The sequence below is a fragment of the Trifolium pratense genome, linkage group LG4, assembly GCF_020283565.1.
Source record: "Trifolium pratense cultivar HEN17-A07 linkage group LG4, ARS_RC_1.1, whole genome shotgun sequence".
In the NCBI taxonomy this organism is placed as follows: domain Eukaryota; kingdom Viridiplantae; phylum Streptophyta; class Magnoliopsida; order Fabales; family Fabaceae; genus Trifolium; species Trifolium pratense.
The window spans coordinates 21050986-21063824 of NC_060062.1; the positions used below are offsets into that span (position 1 = coordinate 21050986).

General features: G+C 31.9%; 2 protein-coding genes across 2 annotated transcripts; one reads left to right on the forward strand and one right to left on the reverse strand.

The window, feature by feature from the left end:
* Positions 1–920: 920 nt before the first annotated feature.
* LOC123922273 (probable pectinesterase 66) lies at positions 921–2987 on the forward strand. Its single transcript, XM_045975005.1, has 5 exons — positions 921–1189; positions 1421–1571; positions 1750–1938; positions 2405–2646; positions 2783–2987. The coding sequence occupies exons 1-5, from the start codon at positions 921–923 to the stop codon at positions 2985–2987; spliced, it is 1056 nt and encodes a 351-aa protein (XP_045830961.1).
* A 2999-nt stretch (positions 2988–5986) lies between these two features.
* On the reverse strand, positions 5987–10948 carry LOC123921718 (SNF1-related protein kinase regulatory subunit beta-1). The gene is made up of 4 exons (XM_045974371.1): positions 10549–10948; positions 6899–7077; positions 6615–6777; positions 5987–6519 (listed from the first exon to the last, which is right to left on the reverse strand). The coding sequence occupies exons 1-4, from the start codon at positions 10726–10728 to the stop codon at positions 6202–6204; spliced, it is 840 nt and encodes a 279-aa protein (XP_045830327.1). The 5' UTR covers positions 10729–10948; the 3' UTR covers positions 5987–6201.
* Positions 10949–12839: the final 1891 nt, after the last annotated feature.

Genomic DNA, 12839 nt, shown 5'->3' on the forward strand with positions numbered 1-12839 from the left:
AATAAAACTTAACTTTTACGTAAAGAGTTATGTGAAAATTCTTTGATAGGCATAAATATAAATAAGAGGTGTTAGACACACTCACAAAACAAACAAAATTGCTGTAAAAATATTATTTTTGTTTTAACTTTTTGTTTTAGTGTGTGTCCAAATAAAATATTATATGGGTTATACAAAAAAAAAATATATATTATATGGGTTTGTGCCTATGTAAGTTTTTCTCAGAGTTATGGTCATATAATATTTTTTTTGTCAAAATTGACTTTGAAATATAGCTCTGTTCAGATTGCAATATAGCACTATCTACACATGGCTCCGTCTCCGAAAATTTAGGTGCCCTATGAAAATTATAATTTTAGTACATTTTTTTTAAGTAATATAATTATAAATATATAACGTTAAAGAAAAATTAAAGATTACACTTTTAGTTGTTAGAATCTCTTTAATAATTTTTAATTCTTCAAATAAATTTCACTATCAAGATCATAAAAGTCTAAGTTTATTTTAAAACTTAATTATAATAAATTTCACACTCAAATAAATTTCACACACGCATACACGCGAGTGCATGCACGCACGCACACGCGGGTGCACGCACATACGCACACACAAAATTAAAAAAAAGGGTGCCCTAAAATTTTGTGTCATGTGTCTCTCTCTTATTTTGACCACTACACAAACTCTTATATATCTGACCATAAAGAATGAAAAAAGTCAAATTTTACAATAATAAATTTCATAGGTCAAAGTCAAATTCTATAAGAAAAAAGATAGGGTTCTTGACCAAAAAAGAAAAATTATTCATTAAATAATTAATGTATATTGTCTATAATATAGACTAAATACATTAATTATTCAATAAATATAAAAACTCGACGGTTTCTTGTGAAAAGGACTCGATACAATATATATAAGTGAAAATGTTGTTTGTATTGTCACTATTCACTCAACACAAATCAACTATAATGGGGTTGCCTCCTAGATTAATGATTTTCCATCTGATTCTATCCATTGGTTATTGTTTCAATCTTGGCAGAGCCATTGATTGTGGTGGAAATCAAGTTGCAAATACCATTATTGTTGATCAACAAGGAAGAGGAGCATTCAACATGATTCAACCTGCCATTGATTCAATAAAGAATAACAATGATCAGTGGGTTAAGATTCACATAAATCCTGGAAAATATGTGTAAGTTTTTTTAAAATATTTTATTTTATTAAAAGTCTTAGAAAAGATGGTTTGTAATTGACTAACAATAAAAAAAAAATGTTTTATCAACAAGAAAATAGGAAACGCTTGTAAAACATTTTAAATTTTTTTTAAAAAAACTGAAAATAGTTTTGAAAAAGAGAATATCAAACAGACCTTAAATTTGTATAATTTAACATTTTCTAATGTTTTAATTTTTTGATTGTGCAGAGGACGTGTTAATATTCCCATTGACAAGCCATGTATTATTTTAGAAGGATCTAATAGAGGAAATACAATAATTAGTTATGGTGATAGAAATGCAACAACAACATTCATTTCAATGCCATCTAATGTGATTTTGAGTGGCATTACATTTGAGGTAAACACAAGAGAAAAAGCAAGCTTATCAAAAAAAAAAAAAAAAGAGAAAGAGCAACAAAAATAGTATTAAATTGAAATATCAATAAATTAGTGACTTTTTCTTTTACTCACAATAAATTATTTTTTTTGACTCAGTACTCACAATAAATTAGTGACTATGTTTCTTTCATTTACAGAACACATTTGGAAATAACAGTCCAGCAATAGCTGCTGCTATAAATGGTGATAAAACATCAATATTTAAGTGTGGTTTCTTAGGTTATCAAGATACTTTATTCGATGGTTATGGGCGTCATTATTATAAGAATTGTTATATTCAAGGTGAAATTGACTTCATTTTTGGTTTTGCCCAATCTTATTTTCAGGTAATAATATATTAAATTTATTGACCCAAAAAAAAATAATATATTAAATTTTTATCCATAATAATATACTATTACATTACAATGTTTTCAGTATGTTCTTAGTCTATTATTTTTAAAGTTTGGTCCCTAAAAAAATTGTGTTTTGTTTTAGTTTCAACAAAATTTAATTTGTTCATATTAAAATCGATCCATGTAATATTCATTTTAGTCTTTATTTTTAAGAGACTAAAATTAAATATTCTACATACTATAAGGACTAATTCTATATGATTAAATTTTGGATGAACTAATAACAAAACAATACGGACAAAAAGCAAAAAGTGATTACAAAAAATGATATATTTGCAGCATAAAAAATATATTTAATTCTATTTACAATGTTTTATTTTTATTATTTATATCTAAAAACTTTGTTTTAAAAATGAAAGTCTGACATAATTTTTTACCTGGCTATTCCTTGTTGTAGAGTTGTGTGATAAACGCAACACAAGATAGTTCGTTACCTCCCGGTTTTATCACAGCCCAATCTAGGAACTTACCAACTGAACGAGGTGGTTTTGTTTTTAGAAAAGGTTTTGTTACTGGAATTGGTAAAGTGAATTTAGGAAGAGCATGGGGTCCTTACTCAAGAGTTATATTTTGGGGAACGGACCTTTCTTCTGTGGTACTTCCTGAAGGATGGGATGCTTGGAGCTACAAAGGCAATGAGTAAGTTTTATTAATTTAATACAATTTTAAAGATTGATAACCATAGTCTTTTTTTATACTTTGTTTTTTACAGCCTTTTATTATACTTAATATGTCTTGTAATTAACTTATATTAATTCATGAACAAATGATGCAGAAAAAACTTCACCTATGCGGAAGTTGATTGTACAGGACCAGGGTCCAATATTCAAGGGCGTGTCCCATGGGAGAAGAAGCCAAATGAAATAAATATACATGATTATTCTTTACCAATTTTCATAAATCAAGATGGATGGCTTAACAACTTACCATCTACATTTTCCTATAAAAAAAAGAAAAACTTACCATCTACATTTGTGTAATATTACTCTCTATATTCATGATATACATAAAGGACCTCTTTGGATGATGATTATTCATGTATCAACCAGATGTTTCAATGCAATCCTTAATATATATATATATATATATATATATATATATATATATATATATATATATATATATATAGAAAATATCATAAAACACATTTTTAACCAAGTCATGCCTGTATTTAAAGTCTGAAAGCTCCCTACAATAAACTGCATGTTTCAAAAATTGTCGAGACACAATTTACTTATTTTGAATATCATCTTATTTCATTACTAGCTTTTCAATAAAATATATGTGTGGGAATCTTGCTTATTATATTATTTCTCCACCAAAATATTCAAAACAATCTCCCATCATTACATTATAGTCTTCTGATTCAAGTGAGGATGGTTGTGCTGGAGACAACCTCCCATTAACAAAGACTAGTTATTTTGCCTTTGAATAGTCATGAATCATCAATTTAGGTTGTGAATAAGTCAAACACGTTTGACTCTAATGGCGATAAAGTCAATTTGGGTATTACTCTCTCTACCTTAAATTGAATGACACAATTGACTATATTGCACTATTTACACATATTGTTTTAATCATATGTTTCTACTAATAAATAAAAATAAATATTAGTCTCATAAGTGTAGCTCAAGGTTGTCAGAACCGGACCGGTCATCGAACCGATGAGTTTATCGGTTCAAGATTAATCAATTGGTCGGACCGGGGTTCAACCGGGTCGGACCGTTTTTAATTAAATATATATTTTATTACTTTTAAATAGCATATTCAATAATAAAAAAAATTATACAATATTCATAATTTTGCACTATTAAAAATCAAAATAAAAAATATGAAAAGTCAAATTTCATAAGTCGACATATAAAAATAAAATTGTACATAAAACTTAAATTTAAAAACTGTCAAATTATATAAAAGAAAAGCATATAATTTGGGCCAAATAAGAAAGAGTAGTTTTAGATATAAAACTTTGGCCCAATATATTTGTTACACACTAACCCTAGATTTGCTTGCAAAATGAAAGAAAGCAATATGTGAGCCGCCAGAACCTAGGAAGCACCGATACCTCTATGATTAGGCGTGTCGCGGTGTCCGACACGTGTCGGTGTCCGACACTCGTATGACACTCGTCCGACACGTGTCGAATAGCTCATATCGGTGTCGGAAAAAATTCAATTTTTTCTTTAGTTTGACACTCCTTTAATCGGTGTCCGACACCTGTAAGACACTCGGATGACACGTGTCGGACAAGTGTCCCAAAAAATAATTATTTTTTCTTTGCTTATACTCTCTTTAGGCACATATTAGACATATCTACAAGAGTTAAAGATGTGTAGAAACAACAATATTGATCAATGTGGGATTGAAGACATTACATTTTCATTACGATATTTTTAGTTTTTTCGATCGTAGATGAATAAATAAAGGTAAAATACTATCATATCTTGTTTTAAAATTTTTTTAAAAAATAACTTGCTCAAATTAGATTTACATGTATATATTTTGATTATCAATTTATATGTTTTATAAATATGTAGCGGTGTCGGTGTCCTATGTTTTTTACATTAGCAGTGTCGTGGTGTTCGTGTCCGTGTCGTGTCGCGGTGTCCGTGTCGGAGTCCGTGCTTCATAGGCCAGAACCTTTTTCATTCCTCGTATTCCATTTTCTTTCTATTCTTTCTTTTTATTTTGTGTTCTCTTCCTAACTCAATCTATCTCATTACCATATTATATTCTCTTCCTCTTCCTTTTGTTCTCTTTGTTTCTTTCAATCTATTTTCTTTTCTAAATCAGTTATTTTAATGGTTGCTTAATTTATGAACTTTTGTCGGTCTCTTCTTCTTCTAGGGATAGCAATGAGTAGGGTAATATAGTATCCACCCCCATACCCGCAGTTTGAAAAAATACTTGTACTCATCCTCATACCCTCATACCCGCGTGGGTAACGACCTTTGTACCCGTCCTCATACCCTACGAGTACCTTACCCGTAATTTTACTAAAAATAAATCCTTCAATTATAAAATATCATATCGTTTTAATATAATTAATTTTGTTAAAAGATTTTAGTGTTGATTCATTAAAATTATAAACAAAATTTTTACTAACATCATGTTCATTTCCTTTTGTTGAAATATGGCCGAAGAAACAGAGTACACGCTTCTTATTATTTCCTTGGTTGTTGAAGTTTGTTTATGAATATTGCCTACGCAAACATACCAAACAATATTTTTGCTGTTTTTTAAAACAAAAAAAATTGTCAAAAACAAAAAAACAAAACTCCAGAACCGTCAAACCGACCCGGTCGGTTGACCGGTTTGGCCCGTTCAAAGCCGATTCAAATGTTTTTTTACCGGTTCATTTGCTATCCGGTTTTCAGACCTAACCGGACCGTTGCACCCTCCGGTTCACGGTCTGACCGGTCCGATTCGGTTCTGACAACCTTAGCTACCATGGACATTATTGGAGTGGTCGGGTTCGAATCCCGGATTCCACACTTCTTCACATTTAAATGTGTGAGACTCTAGCCACTAGGCTACTTGACCAAAAGAAATTATAAAAAAAATAAATAAATATTGGCATATAAGATATTGTTGAATTCGTCTCGATGAGTATTTTTGAAATATCAAATTTTTATAATTTTTACTATAATATAATTAAAAATATTAATAGTCAAATTTATGCATCGACATAATTGACCCCGGTTTGATTAAAACAACATATAATAAATATGTAACTCGTCCAGAATTGACATTAATAATGTCATAATGTCATTTTTCTGCCATAAAGACGATGAGAGTCGTGATTTTTTTTTTCTTTTAGTATTTCTGATAATTTTAAGTATTGTTCCACGGTGGACATTAGCCGCTAATAATTTATGAAAAAATAAGAGTGAGTAGACATTCCTTTGAGATGTGTCATCAAAGTAAGAAAAAAGGTGAGGTATTTCATGGAAACCAAAAAGAGAAAATTTGTTAAGAGTTGAAACAAAAATAAAATAAAATAACAATTGTAAAGTTTTGATGTATCAAGTCAAAACAGAAACACCAGATTCTTTAAAAAATATCTACATACAGAGACACAACACAAGACCTTCATATACCACCTACGGAGGGGAGTATTATTTGAACATTTCTTTACAGACTGAGGCTACAAAATAAAACAACATAACATGGACTACTGTCACTGTCACATATTTACCTCTTGAGAGGTTTGTAAAGGACAACTGTCACATATTTAGACCGGAACCTGTGAGTCAGTCCGAGGGCAACAACGGATTTTGAGGCCATGTTTTTCTCTATGAAGACGTGATTTAGAACAACATGTTGAGGCTTTGAAGAGGGACCGGAATCAGAGTTCTCCATGCCTAGGACCGTAAGATGCAGCTGCGAGGGAACAGCCATTGGTTCTTTTGCAAAGTCTTCTTCGGCTGGATATGCTTGACCATAACTAGATTCTGGGGAGCCTGGTGCTTCAAACTCAGAGACACCTTCAGGGTTTTCTGGCACATAATCCTGCAGAAACAAGAACATTCAAATCATTTAATGGAAGACAAATCATTTTCATTAAATGGGGATGATAACTCCTCATCATAAAAGAATATGCATACATTAACATCAAGAAGATTGCAGACATTCCCCATCTCATCAGCTACATAAGGAAGATCCGGAATATATCTCTGTTCACCATCAACAATGAACCGGTAATGAAATATACCGGATGGAAGGACAATAAGAATTGAGTGATCCTTGCCACCTCGCTGTAACGCCTTCCTGCATGTAATTAAAATTTACCGATACTAATCACATTATAGAATATTTACAATTGTGCTAACTTTTCATGTCAAATTCAAACAAAGCACGATTACTGACAAAAGGAGTCATCAAATCTCACCTAGATGTCCAGTTATCCCAAGATCCCTCGACTGCTACATTGTTACCACCATAATTCCAAGTGATCATAACAGGGATTCCTTGCTCAGAAGGTTGATTAACAATACCATGAGACTCATTCTGCCACATTTGATTGAGAAAAGGAGGTCCGTTACCTCTTTGTAATGGGGCGAGAGGAACCTGAAAAGCACAAATCCTATGATTATTTTTTTAGCATTATTATGTTGCCACTGATATGACCTGCTTATTTATTTCCTAAACAAAAAAAAAGGCCCTGACTAAAATGAAAATCAAGCTTCAGGTAAGGAATTAAAAGTGAAGAACAACAAAAACACGTTTTTGCACCGCTGCATCCCTTATAAACAGAAGTTGAGTCTATAAACATGGTATTTTATAATGTATGGTCGCAAATGGCAACAAAAATCATTTCAGCCTTATCTTTTTTTTTTTGGTACATAATTTCAGCCTTATCTATTGTTACAGAAAAACAAGGAAACCTGAGAGATATGGGGGGAGGGAGAGAGAGAGAGAGAGAGAGAGAGAGAGAGAGAGAGAGAGAGAGAGAGAGAGAGAGAGAGAGAGAGAGAGAGAGAGTCTTCAACACTTATTTAAATCAAGAAAAAAAATATGAGGGAACTCTCCTCCCAAGCATCCCCCTCCCCGTACAATAAGCCACTTCTACCTCTCTACTACTAGTTAACAGCCTTGCTTATTTCATAACTACTGTAGATGTTTTGCCTCATTTTCCTTATATTCTCTTTTCTACTTCTGAGTGTAAGCCATCAATGTTTTCTTCTCATTGTTCTCTTCTGGGTTCCATCGCCTGTGTATATGAGATTTTTAAAGCAGAGAAATTTCAATTAAAACTTTCAGATATAACAAAGGATTAAATATATTTTTCGTCTTCGTAGAATTTGAAAATTGATTTTAGTCCAAATAAAAAAATTATTCATGATTAGTCCCAACAAAATACAAAATTAGTATGCATTTAGGCCCAAACAAGGGACTAAATGCACACGGTTTATTATTAAAGCCTACCCAGCTCACATTGTTCATAGCCAGGATCAAGCTTAATTATAAATTGGAAAATTCATCACCAAAACAAAATCCCAAAAAATGATATACTTTCCAGACAGAAAACAAATTTTAATTGGTAAAAACGATACATTTCTGTCAACTTCCGCAATTTATTGGGATAAATAACTCAGCAAAAGAAAATTTCCAAGGAAGAATGTAGAATCACACGGAAATTCCAGTTAACCTATCAACAACAACAAGCATATCATCTTCTCATAATATCTCATGAAATCTTATTTCCAGATTTGGAATCAAATGGTCAAAATAAATAACGATTGCATCAATTGAATTGAATCAAGTAGAAGTAAATGAATTTAAATGTATCATGGTTAGGAACTAACACAAGGTTGTTGTAATATTCAGTACAATAAGAATTAGAAAATGCTACGAAGAGCACCACCCCTTTTTGGAAAACAATTTCCACATTGAACATAGAAAGTCAATTTCCACATATTGACGGGTTCTTTTTAACTGGCTAAGAAATTATTTTCCAGCTAACCACTGCCCCATTAACATGAAAATGAGCAAAAATATTTAGAAGATTATACTCCACTTAACATGAGTGAAAACCTTAAGATTTGAGGTACAAAAAAAAATATGCATTAGCTCAAGGCCCAGGAAAAACCTGCCTATGTATGGAAGGTAAAACATTGATTATCTGTCCATGTTAAATGGAATTACGCACTTGGGGAAGGGTCACTTGTTTCTACAAAAAACTGAAACAAATTGATATTATGAAACCTAGGGTAAGAAAATACAAAATCATCTAAGCGTCTAAAATTCACATAATGTAGTACGATAATGGACAGTCACTTGTATAAAGTTAATAAAGTATCCAAATAAAACCTTTTATCTCGGTTTGCCGTAAATCAACAACAAAAGTAGAAAATTCCAAACATTGACGGGGAATAAAGAAGAAATGGGCAACTATTTGCCAAATCTATGGTATCAATGGAACAAACATAGACTGGACAGGTGGGCATAAGCATATATGCAAATATCGATTTGTATGTCATGTCTATACTCTTGCGTAAAACTTTTGATATTGTAAGTTTAACAGCTTAAAAGCATAACAATCTTCTTGTTTTCTGTGTAAAACTTATTTTGTACACATCCTGAATCATAATGCATCGGTTACTAAATGGTCAACATTGGCAGACAGTTTCGTGTACTCATGTTCCAATGCTGCACGCGCAATTTCTCAATTCAGAAACTTTGAGGAGAGTACTCAGAGTAGGCATGTAGCCAAGGGAATGTGTCAAAAAAAGCAATACAAAACAAAGTCCATATTGTTACACGGTTACACCCATAAAACAGTTCCCAGTATGCATAAATCTTATTGACGTTCCAAAGTCAAAACAGAAAACCACAAACACTCAATCCCGAGGACATTAATGAATTCAATGCTCGATTGACAAACATAATTCTCAGTTATAACTATCCCCAATAATATGGAAATGAAACATATATCTCATAGACATTCCAAACAGAAAATTCCATACACTCAACCAAGGACATTATTGAATGCAATTCTTGATTTGGATAAAATTAACGGGTTGAGTCTGTTAGACAAGAACAATGAAGGTGTATTTCCAAATAGTGTAATGCTACATATACAAACCTCAGTTACATACAACTAACAACCATCCACAACGTGGAGACATGGCTCTGAGTTTTACGGGACAATAATGACGTGGCCCAACTCAAACTCAGATCAAACCATGTGTTTATATCTTAATAGTGAAGCTCTATCTATGTGCCTATTTGTTTCAAGCTCAATAGGCTCCAAATGGTCGACGGTTTCTTGTTTATGGTCAACGGTTTCTTGCTTATCAGTAAAGTCAGCTTTTAAACATGTGCACATTTGTCCTGACATTTACCCAACCACCCTAAGTTAGTAAGTTTGGTACTGTAAATTCTTTTCAAGTCTCATTAAACCAAAATGAGATAACATTATTGCAAGAAATCTACAAAAAGGTAAGCTAACTAGTAACTACATAAACAGTCAGAATGTCAAGCGCAGATAACAGTTCTTAAAAAACTTCAAACATTTCAAATTTTCCCCTCATGCTCTATCAAATCAAGTTTTGAACATACAAAACACACGGAAATCAATCAAAAACAGCCACATTAATTCCTTTTTGGACACTCATTCATACTAATTCAATCCAAATCACATTCATCAACTATACATGATCCATACACACGAGAGCTAATCAACAGCGAATCGATAAATCAATAATAGAATTCGCAGATCCGTTCAATTTAACACATAATAATCTACAGTTCAAATTCGGTAATAATAATCTACAGTTTCAACAAAAGTAACCTTATAGCATTTAATTTAATTCCCCAATTCACCACATAATTGTTATTAGCATTAAATTAAATACAAATGAATATCAACATCAACAAATTAGCACCTATATTTGACCAAACGAAATCGAAATTCCAACCTAGCTAGCTAACCAAATTCAATTCAACAGTAACGATTAACGATTAACGAAGGAACGTAATAATGACTAACATTAACGCATAACAAAAAAAAAAGGAAGAATGAACGAGAGAGAGAACCTGAGGACCGAAGAGGATCGGGGATCTGGAACGACGAGGACTCTGAGGAGGACTATTAGCCATTGAATCAGATGAGAAAGCACGAACAGGAGGACGTGAATCAGGCGCGTGAGGTTCACGACCGGTAGGATCAACGCCGTCGGAAATAGCTCCGTCTTCTCTTCCGTTAGCGTTTCCCATGGAGAGGTGGTGGTGATTAGGGGAAATATACAAAACGACGGTTGTTATTGTCGTTTTGCTGAAAAGGAGAGAAGAATCGCAATCGCAATGTAGAGAGAGAGAGTGAGAGTGCCGCGGGAAGAAGAAGAAGACGGTTGTTGCGATGATGTTCGTTCTTATCAAGTTGTGTCTCTGAGTCTGATCTGACGCTGAGATGTTTTGGATTTTGGACTTTGGAGCGACAAATTTTAGATTAATTAATAGTATTTTATATGAAAAATAATATTAAAACTAGACAGAAAATAAAAGATAACTTTTTCTTTTATTTATTTATAAAAAAATGTTAACTAGTGTATAGTATAGACAACTTGAATTTACAAGTTCATTTGTCTCCCACTTGGCGTGAAGGAAATCGAAGCGCTGATTGACTATTTATTTTCAGTTAATCTCTAAGTTCTTTCAATGTTCATTTTCTCGAGTCTCCGCCAATGAAACGTCTTTTTTTTTACGATGTCTTTGGAGCTTGCATGCCTAGGATTAGGAATATCCGCCTAACTTTGTAGTTTTATTTCTTTTCGGCTTCGGCCCTCTTTTATACAAAAAAAAAAATGTTAACTAGTGTTTTAGAACACTAGTTAAAAAAAATCAAAATAGTATATATATATATTCATTATTTATAAAATATATAAAATTTAACGTTAATATAAAATTTATTTTTTTGGTTTTTTTAATTAGTGTCTGAGATATCAGTTACTCCTTTATGATGCAGACATGTTGCAGTATAAAGCCACTAGATCATATGTTAGAGGTTGTGAGTTCAATCTTCAACTTAATCGTAACTTAAAAAAAATTATGAAATACACAAATAAATATGGTACTCGGTTAATGTTTTGATACACCTAAAATTTTCACATCGTTTGAAAATCGAGAATAATGATAATTTATAAACAACACTCACACTCCTCAACTCGTCAAGACGCTTTTTACGAAAGATAAAACAGCGAGAGCAATTATACAGCCCAAAGCAGACAATACCTCAAAACATGGTGTGACGTACTTGAGGATGGAATGAAACAATAGTGCTAGAAGGGTGGTGACACATCTCATTAGTCTCAACTAAGGGACAACTTTTACGGTACACCTACAAGTCATACATTGTTTAGAAATCATGACTAAAGGTAATTTATATATAACATCTACACTTCTCAATCTACCAAGACACATTTTATATAAGTCAAAATTATACAACATTTATAAAGAACAAAACTATGATGGCTCATATGTGGTCAAAAATGAACAATATATGAGACCTCGGACTATATCAAGGATTCGCACAACCAAAAACGAGCTAACAAGCTCTTAGAACACTTGTTAATGAATTGAATAAAGTAATAATTTTTTATCCTCCTATTTTTTTTATTTTTTTTCTCACCAATTGTTAAAAATTTCACCTTAAAAGTGAATAAATTGAGTGTACAAAATTCTAACCTCAACTCCTATACATATAACGTGATCTCTGAATTTATGTTCCCCATAAAAATATTTGAGATTAATTTAAATATTACTATTTTTTATCAAAACTAAACTGAACTGAATAGGGTCCAGTGGTCCACATTCAAATTATTCAATCCACAAGTTAAAGATAACTCCAAATCGATCACTATCACGTATTAATTAGACTTTTTTCTACAAGTTAGAAAAAAACTATTGAAAACCAACAAAGTTCTGGAATGAGAGACCCTATGCTAAAATTGACTCCACCAAATAGTTTACTACGTACCATCTCTCTTTCGTCTGCATTTCAAACGAAGATTAAATTAAAAAGAGGCATGTTATTAAAGTTTCCAAAACAATGTTCAAGTGTGTAAAAAAAAAGAAATTGTCATTTAATCCGACAAAGAATGAGAATTCAGGTATAATAAACGGATTTTTAAAAGTGATTATTTTACAGCATTTTTTAAAATTACTAAAATGAGTTCTAAAATGAGTATTACATCACATATGTTATGAATATTATTAGTGGATGTCCTGGCCCATGTAATTGGCCCAATATGTTTACCTATATATAGATACTATGTATCACTATATTGGAACCCTAATCCTAATGGTGAATAACATACACTATTCTTTCT

Excerpts from the sequence above, each read along its gene's own strand:
- LOC123922273 (XM_045975005.1), top strand. The coding sequence starts at position 921 with ATGTTGTTTGTATTGTCACTATTCACTCAACACAAATCAACTATAATG. Across the intron at positions 1,190-1,420 it reads ATAAATCCTGGAAAATATGT|AGGACGTGTTAATATTCCCA; the intron begins GTAAGTTTTTTT and ends TTGATTGTGCAG. Across the intron at positions 2,647-2,782 it reads TGGAGCTACAAAGGCAATGA|AAAAAACTTCACCTATGCGG; the intron begins GTAAGTTTTATT and ends CAAATGATGCAG.
- LOC123921718 (XM_045974371.1), bottom strand. The coding sequence starts at position 10,728 with ATGGGAAACGCTAACGGAAGAGAAGACGGAGCTATTTCCGACGGCGTT. Across the intron at positions 6,778-6,898 it reads TGGGATAACTGGACATCTAG|GAAGGCGTTACAGCGAGGTG; the intron begins GTGAGATTTGAT and ends AATTACATGCAG. Across the intron at positions 6,520-6,614 it reads GCAATCTTCTTGATGTTAAT|GATTATGTGCCAGAAAACCC; the intron begins GTATGCATATTC and ends TTGTTTCTGCAG.